General features: G+C 58.4%; 1 protein-coding gene across 9 annotated transcripts in view; it reads right to left on the bottom strand.

Moving 5' to 3' along the window:
- Positions 1-113: 113 nt before the first annotated feature.
- MROH1 (maestro heat like repeat family member 1) overlaps positions 114-15,408 on the bottom strand; it is a 53,124-nt gene continuing 37,829 nt past the window's right edge. For all 9 annotated transcript variants that reach the window (XM_066379747.1, XM_066379754.1, XM_066379755.1 and 6 more), the window contains 13 exons: positions 14,876-15,028; positions 10,203-10,357; positions 6,387-6,552; positions 5,660-5,856; positions 3,386-3,523; positions 2,852-2,963; positions 2,236-2,382; positions 1,840-2,028; positions 1,377-1,532; positions 1,162-1,296; positions 941-1,043; positions 808-873; positions 114-356 (listed from right to left, as the gene is read on the bottom strand). In XM_066379747.1, coding sequence (XP_066235844.1) covers positions 271-356; positions 808-873; positions 941-1,043; positions 1,162-1,296; positions 1,377-1,532; positions 1,840-2,028; positions 2,236-2,382; positions 2,852-2,963; positions 3,386-3,523; positions 5,660-5,856; positions 6,387-6,552; positions 10,203-10,357; positions 14,876-15,028 — 1,803 coding nt within the window. In that variant the 3' untranslated portion in view covers positions 114-270. The remainder of the gene's footprint in view (positions 357-807; positions 874-940; positions 1,044-1,161; positions 1,297-1,376; positions 1,533-1,839; positions 2,029-2,235; positions 2,383-2,851; positions 2,964-3,385; positions 3,524-5,659; positions 5,857-6,386; positions 6,553-10,202; positions 10,358-14,875; positions 15,029-15,408) is intronic.

Here is a 15,408-nt window from a genome sequence, read left to right as displayed (position 1 = left end):
AGTTTGGGTTCCTGGCAAGTGACCCCCACCACACCTCCCTCGGTCTTCCCAGTGGGGGGAAACCAGTTGACCTGTCCCACAAGGAAAGGCCACCGTGGCATGGCATCACCTGCTGAGGAGGGAATGGCTTTATTAGGAGCAAAGTGGGGGGGGGGGCAGACCGCCCTGCCCTGCTTGGTCTGGGACAGGGTGGCCACAGGGGGGGCTTCCTCAGGACCATCTCCGAGTTCTGGGCCAGAGCTGGCTGGTGCTGCTCACTGTGCAGGGGCCTCAGGAGAACTTGACCAGGCGGCCCAGAGTCTCCGCAGCTTTCCCGCGCACTGTGGGGGCTGGGTCCTTGAGCAGGAGCTGCAGGGCTAGGGGACGGGGAGCTGCTGTGGGCGGCCCTTGTGGCCCTTTGAGAACTGACATGGAGCAGGGGGTCCTCACTCAGCCAGGCCAGGGCTCATCCCACCCTGTTCCTGGTGCAGGGAGCCAGGGCCCAGTGAAGCGCTCCCCTCCCCACGCGTGGGGCCGCCCGCCCACCGCCCTCCTAAGACAGGCCTCGACTGGGAGGGCTCAGGAGCCAACGGAAAGATAGTTTTTCCTTTTTTAGTGTTTTTTAAGCTCTTTTGGAACAGTTAAGAAGTTTCCGTGAATTACTAGAGACGATGAGGTCACCAGTGACAGGGAAAAAATCCTTGAAATCCAGGAAAATCACTTAGTCCTCCCTGGTGCCCACAGGGTCAGCGGGAACCCTGTGCAGCCAGACAGGTGGGGGTGGCAAGGGCCGCTGGGCCCTTGACCTGGGTGGGGGGCACTGCTCACCAGTAATGAGCTGCTCCAGGTCCACCTGTGCCTGATGCTGGGGCTCGGAGTGCAGCACCAGGAACCCTGCCGGCAGGGGTCAGAGTCAGGGTCAGGCCCGGGTAGAGGGGCCCAGAGGACAGGAGACACTCACCGGTGAGCATGGGGGCGGCCGCGCGGACGTCCTCCCAGCTGCTCTTGAAGTAAAACAGGCTGGTGCTCACCAGGCGCCCCAGCAGGTCCGGGAAGTAGCGCATCTGCAAAGGCGGCCGCTGGTGTGTGTGGCCCTGCAGGCCACGCCCTCCCACCACGCCCCCTCACCAGGTGTTTGCACACGGTGCCTGCAAGCTCCGCCCGCCAGCCACGCCCCCTCACCAAGTGTTTGCACACGGTGTTGAGGAACTCGCCGAAGTGCAGGCTGCGACCGTCCTGCAGGTGCTTCTGGAACGCAGCCTCCAGCTCTTCGCACTCCAGGTTGGGGCCACACATGCGCAGAGCAAACCTACAGGCCTGCAGGGCAACCTTTAGTCCTTCCTGGCTCACCCTCCGCCCCCTCCATTCTGGCTTCCGCCCCTCAACCTCCTACTCACCCCGGCCACGGGGGCTTGAGGGTCCCGCAGGTGCAGGAGCAGAGGCACCAGCCCACCTATGACCTGCTCCAGGAAGACGTCCTCACAGTCCCCATGGCAGGCCTTGTTGAGGTGCCCAAAGAGGCGGATGGACACGGAGCGGAACTCCGTCTTCTCCTGGGGGACGTGGGGGTCACTACACAGGCAGCTTCCAGCCCTGCCCAACCGCGGGTACCTGGCCCTGGGCCCCGCCCTGTGCATGTTCTCAGGGCATGGGGAGCAAGGGTGGGAAAAGACCTGGGGGGAAGGAGAGCACTTCTGGCCACCCTAGGGCCACGTCTGCGCTCAGGTGGAGCTACCCAGGGAGGGAGCAGGGGGAACGGGGTTGAGTCAGAGAGGAGGCAGGGGGGCCAGAGAACAGGTGCCACGTGGGCCTGGCTGGGAGTTGGTACCCCCTCCCCCCACCCGCCCCCATCCAGCCTACACTGTCGAAGAAGGGCCTGATCCGGATCGCTGTGTGCAGCAGCACTGAGGGTAGGTCCCTGGGCTCCACCAGGCCCAGCAGCTTCGCCAGGCCCGCCATGGCCTCCAGAGCCACTAGGCTGTGTGGGTCGTCCCCGTCATCCAGCCCGCCGATCATGGCTGTCAGGAGCTGGGGACCGTGGGTCCGCACCTGAGGATGCCCTAAACTCAGCTGTGTCCCCAGGTCCCCAAGCCCTGGGGCCTGTCACATCACAGAAGAACCCAGCTCCCCATCCTGTAAGGCCCACATCACCACACACATCCCTGCCCCTAAACCACATGTGCCTGGGTCTCCTGGACCATGGCTCCACTGTCCTCTCAGAGTCTGGGCCCCAGAGGGGCCAGCCAGCTGGCTGACCTTATCAGGGGAGCCAGAGGCAATGTTGGCCAGGCCGTGGAGCACCAGCCGCCTCACGCTGGCACACGGGTCCTTCTGCCGGGCAGCCAGGTTGTCCAACAGTGACTCCAGGAGCATCAGGTCATTCACCACATTGCTGTTGAGCAGCTGGAAACAGAGATGCTATGACCCCCTGCTGACCAAGGGGCTCACCCTGCGCTGGCCAGCCTAGACCATGTCCCTCAGGGCTGCCTGCCAGCCCCTGCTCACCACTCCCCTCCGCACTGATGGGCAGCCTGATCTCAGGCCACTGTATAGGGTGGACCCTGCAAAAGCCAGCTGAGGGCCAAGCTGGGTTCACGGCCTCCACGGGTCCTCTCCTGACAGCAGCCCCACCCTGGCCCCATGGCATGGCCCTGGCAAATCCTCAGCCTTGTCAGTGTTTGGGTCCAGCGTAGGCCACACGCAGTCCAGCCTCCCTTCATTAGGCACAGACGGGGTGTCTCCATGCCTGGCACGGAGGCCACTGTACCAAGTGGGGGCTGGGTGATGCTTCTAAGGGCAGGCCAGTACCAGGCTGTGGTGGGCTGCCGTCACCCTGCAGAGCCCCGGGAGCAGTCCAGAGCCAGGTGCCTACCTCGGCCAGGAAGGCTGTGGAGGTGACCCTCTGGACCTCGTACATGCCTTGTGTGCACACGAGTGCCTTCATCACCAGGGGCAGCCGGGGACCCGCAAACTTCGCCATGGCGCTGGGGAAGGAGCCCACCATGGGTCAGTGCCCCCATGGAACAAGAATGGGGGGTCCCTCTACTTCTGCCCTGCACGGCAGAGCCCTCCTGCCCATGAGCCTGTCCCCCAGGAACCAGGTCCTGCCTATCCGCCCTGCCTAGCCCACCTCACTAGGTCTCCAGAGGGACCTCCTCTCTGTACCACCAGTCCAGGGACAGTTAACAACCTGAAGTGTGCAGCTGCCTTCACGCCCCTCCAACTTCCAGACGCCAGATGGAGGCCCCATGACGGCCCTCACTGTTCTACCTGCTCTCAGCCTGGGCCCGCGCACTCAAAGCTCTGCCCTCACCCACGTGCCACTGTGGGTCCCTCGTTTGTGCCTCCCTGTGAGTCCTAGTGCCCCTAGACACTGCCCAAACAGGAGCTGGCCCACAGTGCTCACCTGGCTAGCTGGGCAACCCCATCCTCGTGCCCTGCAGAGGTCCTCAGTGACTCCCAGCCACCCTCCAGCTCCACACGCTGCACCACGTCCTCGCTGCCGCCCCGGAGCAGTGCAGCCCGCAGAGCATCCACTGCAGAGCTGGGGAACATGCAGCCGCACTCAGATTTGCACCCCACATGCTCGCACACCTGGGTCCCAGAGCTATCCAGCCCCCCACGCCCTGTCAGCTACACCCTTGGAGAAACAGGCCCTGGGCTTCTCCTTCCAGTCTCAGGGACTAAAAAGACTGCTCCTGTCCCCGACTCAGGGACCTGGACTCCACAAAGACTGGTTCTGCACTTCAAGCCTTGTCACCCCCATGGACACAGCCATATCCACCTGGAAGACCCCACAGCCCTATAGGAAGGGACAGCAGGTAGGGACAGCCCCCCTTCCAGGTGTACAACTGGACCGCTATGCACGTGAGGGAGAGCCCTGCTCTAAGAACACAGTGAAAAGCTGGAGTGGCTGGCAGGTGTGTCCAGACCTGTCCACCAGCACAGCCAGGGGGTGGCTTGTGTGGGCCCTGCCTGCTGTCCAGCTAGAATTCAGGGTCCACCCTTCTCTCTTGGATACAGCCCCACATCAGGCAGAAGCTTTTAGGAAGAGGCCTAGAGAGAGCAGTGCGGGCCCCGCACCTGGAAGAACCTCCCGGCAGAACCTGTGGCCCAGAGACAGCCTGGCAGGGTCCTCAGAACCACACAGAAAACCCTCCAGGGCCCACACTGACTTCCTCTCTCCTGCACGTGGTCACCTCAAACTGGCCTGTGGACGTATGTGTCCAAGAGGCATCATCCTGGGAGTTCCTGGCCCGAAAGCAAACACCCACCCAGGGGGCAGTGGCCTTGAGTCTCCTTCCTCAGCATGGACACAACCCAGTACACTCAGCCCATCCTGTCCCCATGGTCACCCTCACTGAACATACTCCCTCCCCAGACAGAAAGCACTGGAAGGTGGCTCTTGCTGTCCCCAGGGCCTGGAGTCCGTTGGGGCCCAGTCACTGTGGGGCTGCCCTCACTGGGCACACACAGTGACCATGGGTCCTGGGCAGAAACAGGACCAGGCGCAAGGGGCCAGCCCCACACTCTGCTCCAGCCTGACTGGTGCTCTGGGCGGCTCTCGGCTGCAAGAGTCGAGGCGCCGGTCTGGCCGGGGAGAATGTGAACAATTTAAGTAAAGGTACCTCCCTTGCTTGTCTACCCGCTGCCCAGAATTTCTGTGGATGTGGCATTTGTAAGGGTCTGACATGCTGGCTGACTGCCTGTCAAAGCCAGGACCTGTGCCTGGCTCTGCCCTGTCCCCCAGTTCAGGAGTAGCAGCCCAGGGCTCCTGTTGGGGGCGTGCAGCCTGCAGCCCCCACAGATCTCAGCAGCGTCCTGGCACACCAGGCCCAGGGCTCGTTGGGCTAGTGTCCTATGGTCCATTCACATTTTCCACTTGGTCTGTGCAGAGCTGGGCAGGCCCTGGCACGCGGCCTCTGCTTGACTTTACGAGTTGGTCCTGTGGTGGAGCAGCCCTGCAGTGGGGGCAGGGTGAAGTGACGCTGTTCCCATGTGTCCCAGCCAAGGGGCACATCCAGTCCCAGACACCTGGGTTGGATAAGGAGGTGACCCAAGCTCAATGTCACTCAGGCTCTGGTGGCCCTGGGCTGTCAGCTTCCTGTGTTTACCCTGTGGCCCAAGTAACTATTTGGAGCCCTAAGGTGCCACCATGCTGGGCCTGGTGATGGCCACAGGGACCAGTGACCCCCGCCCTCAGCAAGCAGCTAAGCCTCGTTTGTGCCCCATCTCTTGCCAGAGCCCCGGATCCCAATGAGACTTGAGAGGAGGTGCCTGCACAGGCTGGGCTGACCTGGGACAGACAGCAGACCATTGTGGGAGGCAGTCAGCCACTGGAGAGTTTTTCATCTCAAACCTGCCCAGAGGAGGTGCCCTCTGCAGCTACCTGACCCACCCCCAGGGCCCCTGCCTGCCAGCCTGGGGCCAGCACTGGCCCAGAGCCCTGCAGCCACAGCCCTCCGGGTCCCCATCCCCACTTGCCAGAGGAGGTGAGAAAGGACAGATTCCCAGCAGGACAGAGTGTCCTGGGATGTTACCAGGGACAGTGAGGCTCCCAGGACAAAGTGGCCCCCACCGCCTGGTGTACATGCACCAGAGGCATGCTCAGTGCCACACACTCACAGCACACACTTTCTGCTCACACGATGGTGCAAGGGCAGAAGGTGGGACCAGGTACCTGCAGGGATCCAGGGCCTTGGAGGCTATAGCTGAGCTGGTGGTCCTCCGCTCCTTGGCCTGCAGGTTCCGGGGCAGCTGGACGCCCACGGTGCAGCTGACTCGCAGCAGCAGCCCCGCAAACAGCTGGGGGTAGAGCTCCAGCACAGCAGGCCCCGACGCCGGAGCAGACATGACCTCGTGCAGGGCACAGGTGGCCTGGGGACAGAGGTCAGCTCAGGCTCACTCCTCCCTCTGGGGCCAGTCTAATAAAGGGGGCCCCATAAGGGCTGGGCCCTGCTTCCCAGCACCCAAACCAGCCCACAGCCCATCGGCATGCACCCTGCATGCATCAGAGCTTGCTGGGGGAAGGGAGGGGACTCCTGAGGGGCCAGGGCGCAGACAGTACAAGGGACACAGCCCTGCCCAGATGGGCCCTCAGGGGCCAGATGGCTGCCAGGGAATGGCCCCCAACCATCTGCTCCTGACTCCTTAGCATGGAGAAGGGAATTCTCACAGCTGCTTTACTGCTGAAAACGCTGCCAAGCTGGGTTTATTTTTTTTCCGCAGGATGAAACAGAGCACTCTCCCTTGGGGACCAACACCTGTGGAGCCTTTACGAGGCTTAGCTGTGCGCTCACTGGCTCTGGGGCCCCAGTCAGCTGCCAGGTGCCTGCAGGGCAGTACCAGGCCGTCTGTGGGGTCACCCAGCAGAGGGGAGAGAAGGGCAGCATGAGGCCAGTACTCACTGTGAGGGGCAGCAGGGTGGCCACACGGTCAGGGGTGCTACTCAGCAAGAAGGCCCGGCTCTCCTTGAAGGGGACGTCTCTGCTGATCTTCTCCAGGAGCAGCCCCAAGACCTGTGTGCAGAGGCTGGGCTCCGCGGCCAGGGCCCGCCACAAGGTGCAGATGTGGCTGGAGCAGAATGAGGGGGTCACTACGAGGCCTCTGCTAGCCCCAGCTCTGTGCCCCCACGTGCCCACCAGGAAATGGTGCCCTGACTTCAGATCTAAACTCGCCCCTCCTCTGACCCCAGGGATCCATAAACAGAAGGCCTGAGGGGGGTGGAGGGTGGGGTCCTGGGAGCACCTACGGACACCTCGCCCAGAACAGGGAGCAGCATGTGGCCAGAGGCCAGGCACACAGACCAGCGGCCTGGGAGGTGAGCCATGCCACCTGCAGACATGGGGATCTCAGACACATAGGAGGGGGTGTTGCTTCATGTTAACGTGTGTACAGAGAGAACTGGCAAACTTCAAATACCTGACAGAACTGGGAATTCTAGCTTGACACAGTGGATAGAGCGTTGGACTGGGATGTGGAGGACCCAGGTTTGAAACCCCAAGGTCACCAGTTTGAGCACAGGCTCATCTGGTTTGAGCAAGGCTCACCAGCTTGAGCCCAAGGTCACCAGCTTGAGCCCAAGGTCACTAGCTTGAGCCCAAGGTCGCTGGCTTGAGCAAGGGGTCACTTGCTCAGCTATAGCCACCCCGGTCAAGGCACATAGGAGAAAGCGATCAATGAACAACTAAGGAGCCACAATGAAGAAGGAGCCACAATGAAGAACTGATGCTTCTCATCTCTCCCTTCCTGTCTGTCTGTCCCTATCTGTCCCTCTCTCTGTCACACACACACACACACAAAAGAATTGGGAATTCTGAAAACAGACACAGCAAGGGCAAAAGACACGCCATGGCTCTTCAGCAATGATGTATGGCACAATGGTGGATACAACAGAAGAGAGAAATAGTGAACTGGAAGACGGATGAAAGAAGCCAGCAGAATCCAGTGCAGGAAGAGGCTGCGGCAGCACCGACTGGTGTCCCAGAAGCATAGGGTCTGAAGAGAAACAGGCTGGAGAGTGTCCGGGACTGACGCCAGACACTGACTCAGACTCAGGAAGCACAGTGTTTCCCAGCGGGATGAAAGGACTCCTGGGCCCGACCTGAAATGTGCACACCCCAGTGACAAGGGACGTCTCTTGTGCATCCAAGGAGAGCATGTGTGTCCCTGAGACAGAGCGCCAGTCCAACACCAGCAGCCAGAGACAACAGTCAGTTTTACACGCAGTGAGAGAAAACTTGCTAAACTAGAATTCCAAACATGGCAATCAACTGCCAAGAAGGGCAGCCAGACAAGTACATCTCAGAGAGCAAAGTGCAGGGTTTTCAGCAGCGGGTCCCCAACAAGGAAGTCCTGGAGGATGCACTTAAGTGGGAGGGCAGGGAGGGGCCGAGAGGCAGAGGGAGGGGAACAAACGGTGGCCCACCCGCCCACCAGGACAGTGAGAACACACCAGGGCGACATGGGCATCTGGCAGCTGGGCAGTTCATCCCTGTGCACCCTGGGCAGCTGCACATCACTGTGGGAACAAGTGGACATGCTGGGCCCAGTAATGTGTGCCTTATGGACACCAAGACCTGACCTTCACATGACTTCATGTGATAAAACATGCTCTTGATTTTCCCCAACCACTGATTAGCGTAAAACACGTCCTCAGCTCACAGGCTGTGCAGAAACGGGTGGTGGGTCGACATGCACCTGCCAGCACTGACCCAGGGTCACTCCTATCACAGCCGAGTGGTGTCCACAGACCACGTGGCCAAAAAGTATAAGCAACTACACATGCACCAGAGACAGCACATCCCATGGGGTTCCATTCCCAATGTCCCCACACCACTGCTGGATCCAGAAACAGCATGTGGGTTCCTCTCCATAAGTGGGGCCTCCATGAAAACTGGAGCAGCCTGAGTGGAGAGTGGTGCAGTGGATAGAGCATCGGACTGGGATGCAGAGGACCCAGGTTTGAGACCCTGAGGTCACCAGCTTGAGCGCGGGTGTATCTGGTTTGAGCAAAGCTCACTAGCTTGAGCCAAAGGTCGCTGGCTCGAGCAAGGGGTTACTTGATCTGCTGAAGGCCCACGGTCAAGGCACGTATGAGAAATCAATCAATGAACAACTAAGGAGCCACAAAAAAGAATTGATGTTTCTCATCTCTCTCCCTTTCTGTCTGTCCCTATCTGTCCCTCTCTCTGATTCCCTGTCTTTGCCACACACACACACACACACACACCTGGAGCAAAGGGATGAGCAAAGAGCCATGTGCAATAGGGACAGACTTGGCTGCAGAATGACCTACCAGGAGTTGCGAGGACACCAGGCAGTGCATGTGGGGGTCTAGAGAGGGAGGATGTCCCCTGAGCACATGTGGTCATTTTTAGGGCAACCATTAAAAAAACAGAAGCACAGCCTGACTTGTGGTGGCGCAGTGGATGAAGCATCGACCTGGACTCTCGGGTTGCCGTTTCAAAGCCCAGGGCTGGCCTGGTCAAGGCACACACAGGAAACAACTACAACAGGTTGATGATTCCCGCTCCTCCTCAACACTTTCTCTCTAAAACGAATAACATTTTTTTTTCTTAATTTTAAATTTTAGAGAGGCAGAGAGAGACAGAAACATCGAGCTGTCCCTCTATGTGCCCCGACCAGGGATCGAACCGGCAACCTCTGTGCTTCAGGATGATGCTCCAACCAACTAAGCTATCTGGCCAGGGCTTAATTTTTTGTTTATTGATTGACTTTTAGAGAGGCAGAGAGAGAGGAAGGGAGAGAGAAGGGAGGGGGAAGGGAAGCATTCATTTGTTGTTTCGCTCAGCTGTGTATTCATTAGTTGCTTCCCATGTGTGCCCTGACTGGAGTTTGAACCCGCAACCTTGTGTTTCAGGACAACACTCTATCCAACTGAAGCTAACTGGCCAGGGCCAACAAATAAAATCTTAAAAAAAAATAGCCTGACTGGTGGTGGCACAGTGGATACAGAGTCAACCTGGTATGCTGAGGTCAAAGGTTTGAAACCCTGAGGTTGCAGGCTTTAGCCCAAAGGTCACTGTATTGAGCAAGGGGGTCAATGGCTCAGCTGGAGCCCCCTGGGGAAAGGCATGAATGAGAAGCAATCAATAAACAACTAAAGTGCTGTAACTATGAGTTGATGCTTCTCATCTCTCTCCCTTCTTGTCTCTCTTGCAAAAAAACCCAACAAAACACGTCATCATCAGGCAGAGATCAGTGCATGCCTACAACAGAAGGACAGGATGCTGACAATGTCACAACGGCAGAGAAAGCACCAGGCTAATCAGAGGGTCTCCACGCACAATAAGAACATCAAAAAAAGACAGCACCGGCAGTCCCTGTGACCAGAGCAATAGCCACCTGGAGGGCGAGGTGATGGGAGCGATGGGGTGGGCAGGCAGGACACAGTACTACTGATGGGAGCTTGGGAGCTGGGAGTGCGACACAAGGGACAGGGACACTTTCCTGGCTCAAAGTGAGGGCCAGGCACCAGAGGTCCACTCATAGATGGTGGTGACACCCTGCAGAGGACAAGCCAGGAGAAAGTGGGTGGCACTGCCTGTGACAGGGAACCCACTCAGGGTCCCCACTGAGACCTGGGGAAGCCTCTGGCCCGGTGACAGGGGTGTCTCCCACTCCCACATGGAGGAGCTGAGTGCAGAAAACAGGCGGGGGCTGGGGCAGGAGGGACCCCAGCAGGCGGGCAGGCCCGATACCTGTCCAAGGGCAGGGGGCTTCCCAGGAGGCTGGTCACCACGGCCGCACAGTGCTGGGACGCCAGGATGTGCACGCTGTGCTGTGCGGCCTGCAGGACATGCTCCTCTCGGGTCTCCTGCAGCTTGGAGCGCAGCACGCTCACAATCTCGGGCACCTGCGGACGACGGACAACACGGTCAGACCTGGAAGCAGGATGGCCCCAAGGAGAAGCCACGCCAGATGCCACCCATGTGGGGCCATGGTCCGGGAGCTGTCAAGCCCTTTGGGTCAGCTGGGGCAGAGGAGGGAGCCCAGTGCCCTCTGGGGTCTGGGTGGAGCACTCAGATCAACAGGCACCAACAGCCCCTAGCACCTGGCTGAGGGTTACCCTCAGTGTACGAGCTGCCCATGCAACCACCTGCTCTGACCAAGAAGGTGAGCAGTGAGCTGGGGATGAAGGACAAATCAGGGGAAATTGGTCAATCCCCAGACTGAAGCTGGAATGGCTGGGAGAGGGGTAGCAGGATCCAGATGGGGAAGCCAAGGAGAGGCTGCAGGCGGCCCTCCCAGCCTGAAGCCTCCTCGGGGCAGGACGAGGGCTGGTTCCACGGCCCCGACCCGCCTCCTGCTGGCTCCGTGTGGCTTTAAGGCCCTACGTGAGGGGGGGGGGGCATGAGCTCATCACTCTGGGTCCCCTATGCCCTAGGCAGGCGCTGGCCCCAACCACAGGGACCCCCTCTACATGCTGCACACCTGGAAAACAGGCTGAGGTTAAAACAGAAGAGACAGCTTTTCAGGGACATGGTCCCAAGGACAGGTCAGCTGGCAGACTATGCACTCTGCTAACCCCTGGGTCCCGGGCAAGGCTGGCCAGGGAACCTGCCTGACAGAGTAGCAAGAAGGGGCTGGTCATGGCTCTGATATGAACCTACCCTCCCCAGTAGTTCCCAGGGTGAGCCAGAGCCCCAATTTCAGGGGTAAACACTGCCACTGTCACCGCCTCTCAAAGGGTTGTGAACGGTGACTTGCTCGGACACCTCAAATACAGAATGCCGATCAGCCCACACTCCATGGCCAGTGCTCTCTGGGGTCTGTGTGGAGCACAGAGGCCAAGGACCCGGGCACGGTCAGTCACCTCTCCCAGGCCGGACAGGTCTGTGGACCCCCTGCGGCCATATTAGGCATTGCCCACCGCTCCTGGCTCGGGCGGCTCAGCATTAGGAAGTGCTGAACTTGGAGCTGTGTTTCCCACACAGATGGAACCAGGGTCTTGCTCCACAGCCCACTGTGTGGCAACATTCATGGACATACTGGGGGAGTCTTCTCCCCTCCAGAGGTGTGACCCACACACACACTGCTCACCCACAGTGGGCACACGAGTCAGTGGTTGCCGGCACGTATGTACAGCTGGGCAGCCATTCCCCTCCAGAGGTGTGACCCACACACACACTGCTCACCCACAGTGGGCACACGAGTCAGTGGTTGCCGGTACGTATGTACAGCTGGGCAGCCATAACCACCACCAATTTTAGAACATTCATCACCCCAAAAAGAAGCCTCACACCCATGAGCCATCCCTCCATTTCCCTCCAGCCCCTGGCGACCACGGATCTACTTTTGGTCTCTGCATTTGCCCGTCTGAACACCACGTGTTCACCAACACCTGTGTCTGGTGTCCTCTGCTGTGCACAGTGTATTCAAGGCTCACCCACCCATGCTGTAGTGTGTATGCTGTTCCTTCCTGTCGCCGAAAACGTGTCCTTGTGTGGATGGGTCCACTTTGCCCACCCACTTACTGATCAGCAGACTCTTGGGTTGTCCCCGTTCTCTGGCTGGCACGGTCGCTGCTGTGAACACCAGAGCACGAGCTTCCGTGTGCACGTGTTTACCTCCCCTGGGTCCACGCCGGGGTGTGGGACGGCCGGCCACATGGAGACTTTAACTTTCTGAGGAGCTACCCCAGTTCCACAGAGGTGCCTCCATTCTCCTCCCACCTGCTGTTGTCAGGGGTCTCTTCTCCCGAGGTTGCCTGGGCCCCTCAGGCACACCCCTCTGGCCACAGAGGCCCGCTGCCCCGCACAGCTGAGGTGAGGAGCCCGCTGTGTGGCCTCCCGTCTTGCCCTCTGTGCTCAGTTTTACACGTGCTCTGTTTTAGTCGTGGGTCACATGCCAACTGCTAGGACCAACCACATTTTCTGATTCAACGTCACAGAAAGTGCAAGTGTCCAGGTATCTCTAAGAGGTCCTCCTGCCAATGTGTTTCAGGGCAGGAAAGGAAATGGCGACCTGTCATGAGCCTGTGGGGACACACCACTAGAGGCCACATCACACTGAGACTGAGGTGATGAGGTGGCAGATGTGCTCAAGGATGATCCCGGAACACAGGAACACTGTACCCCTGTGTCTGTAAACCTGAGCTGGGAAGGGCACAGCTCGGCAGCCTGAACCAGAGAGCCCAGCGGCCAGCTCCGTGTGCGGGGCGTCTGCCTTTACCAAGAACGTGGGTGGGAGGGGGCAAAAGCTATAAAATTGCTAAAAGAAAACAGAGAAAAATGTTTATGACATTGGATTTGGCAATGATTTCTTAGACATTACACCAAAAGCAAAAACGGACACAGCACTCCACCAAACCGTTAAAGGACACAATCAACAGAATAAAAGGCTATAGAATGGGGAAGATATTGGTAAAGCATATACCTGATAGGAGGCCAATATCCAGAACATATGAAGAACTCATATGACCCAACAACAACAAAAAATCAAATAACCTGACTTAGAATTAGGAAAAGGATTTGAATAGATATTTCTCCAGAGAAGACATACAGATGGCCAACAAGCACATTCAAAGATGTTCAACGTCTGTGAGGGAGATGCAAATCAAAACCACATGAAATACCAGTTCGCACCCATCAGGACAGCTATAAAACAAAACGGGTAATAACCAGTGTTGGCAAGGATGCAAAGAGATTGGGGCCCTCGCGCACTGTTGGTGGGAATGTAAACTGCTGCAGCCACAATGGAAAACAGTATGATGGTTCCTCAAAAAATTCAGACCAGCCTGACCTGTGGTGGCGCAGTGGATAAAGCATCAACCTGGAACACTGAGGTCGCCGGTTCAAAACCCTGGGCTTGCCTGGTCAAGGCACATATGGGAGTTGATGCTTCCTGCTCCTCCCTCCCCCTTCTCTCTCTCTCTCTCTCTCACACACACTCTCTCTCCTCTCTAAAAATGAATAAAAGAAAAATTTAAAAAAAAAAAAATTCAGACCAGCCCTGGTGGGATAGCTCAGCTGGTTAGAGCATTGTCCTGAAGCACAGAGGTTGCTGATTCAATCCCTGGTCAGGGCACATACAGGAACAGTTCTATGTTCCTGTCTCTCCCCCCCCCCCTGTCCTCTCTCTCTAAAATCAATAAATAAAAAATTTAAAATACTCAAAAAAGAATTACCATATGACCCTGCAATTCCACTTCTGGGTATCTACCCAAAAGAACAGAAAACAGGATCTCGAACAGATATTTACACACCAGGTTCATAGCCTCATTCACAGTAGTCAAGAGATAGAAGCAACCCAAGTGTCCACTGGAAGGATAGATATGACAATGGGATGTGTGCACACACAAGGGCCACCGGTGACTGCCGCCTCCACCTACACAGAGCCACAGCGCACCCGCCTACCACTCACAGCTGACCTGGAAGCCCCAATGAATGCAAAATAAAATCGAAATCTCCACCCAGCAGACTCCGACTGTCACAGCTATGCTCTCACCCAACCTTCTGCCAAACTTCCCCTCCCAGGTCCTGACCGCCCCCACCCCCCCCCCACCCCCCCGCTGCCCTTGAACAGCTCAGGGAACTGCCTCTCCAGGTGATACACCAAGCACAGCCCTCCTGCCGCTGCTTCTGCATCAGCGAATTGCCTCTGCCTGCCTCCCTGAGGAGACATTTGCCATATTCAACAGAAAACTTGTATCCACAATATATAAAGTACCACAAATCAGTAAGAAAAGCATAGATAGCCCAGAAAAAAAAAAGGGCCGAAGCCCGGCATGCTCACCAGAGTAGCCAGTACACATGTAAAAATGCAAATTAAACTGATGGGTGAAGCCATCGTACACCCATTAGAAAGGGATCCACTCTTTGCATTCTGGTAGCCACCTGAACCCGCCCCTGCAGGGACCCCAGCACAGGCATGTGCATTCCACTGTTGCTTCCCAAGCATCTCACGTGGAGTGGTGCCGGTGAACGTTTGGGGACAACCGTGAGGGTAGCCACCTGAGCGCACGCCCGTAAAGGACACAGCCAGCCGCAGGGTGTAAGGGTGGACAGCACCTCCGCTGCCTCTCTGGGGCCAGCCCACCACCGGCCCTCTATGCAGGCACCGTGCGACCCTCAGGCCTCGTGCCCTCACCAGCCTTAGACAGCATGGGTGGCCAGCTCCACGCAGCTCAGTGCACTTTCTGACCCTTTCTTTCCTTTCCCATCTTACTTTCTGAGCAGAGTGACTTCTGCCTTACCCAGCCCCCTGCCGGTCTGCACCACAGCCCTTCCCTCCCCAGACAAGCCCCGCCCACACCACTCTTCCCCGGTGCCCATGCCTAGCCCCGCCCCGCTAGCCCCGCCCACCTCAGCCTAGCCCCGCCCCACCCGCCCACCTCGGGTCTAGCCCCGCCCCCGCCGAGCCCACCTCTCACCTTCTCCAGCAGCATGCTGCCGCGCTCCTTCAGCAGGCAGTTGATCATCACTGTAGCCGCTCGGGAGCAGTTCTTGTCGGGGTCTCCCAGGCTCTCAAACAAAGTGAGCAAGAGGCTGATGAGCTGATCTGGAGGGAGGCGCTTTGCAATAACCTAGGAGGGCAGTCGGGTCAGAATACCAGGGCTGCCAGACACAGCATCTCTGGGAGGGGCCAACGCCGGCCTTCCCACCCTCCTCCTGGCCCTGAGCTGTCAGGAGCTCCTGCCCAGTGCTGGGGCCGGTGGCCCACACACGGCAGTCCCAAGGCCCTACCGGAGCCTGGCCAGGCTCACGATGCAGCTCCAAGGGCCCCTGACCTGTGGGGTGGGCTGGGAGTGGTCCTGCAGGGGCAGCCACCCTGGAACTCTCTAGAATACAGAGTCCAAGGTAGATGGCAACAGGACCTACCCTAGACAGCCCAACCGAGGCCCACAGGATGCTCAGCTCCCCCACTAGCCCAGCAACAGACCCCTGTCCTTCTCCCCCGAGCACA

This window comes from Saccopteryx leptura, chromosome 3, assembly GCF_036850995.1.
Source record: "Saccopteryx leptura isolate mSacLep1 chromosome 3, mSacLep1_pri_phased_curated, whole genome shotgun sequence".
Lineage (NCBI taxonomy): Eukaryota > Metazoa > Chordata > Mammalia > Chiroptera > Emballonuridae > Saccopteryx > Saccopteryx leptura.
The sequence above is the reverse complement of the archived record's forward strand: the minus strand, read 5'-3'. Positions and strand labels throughout refer to the sequence as shown.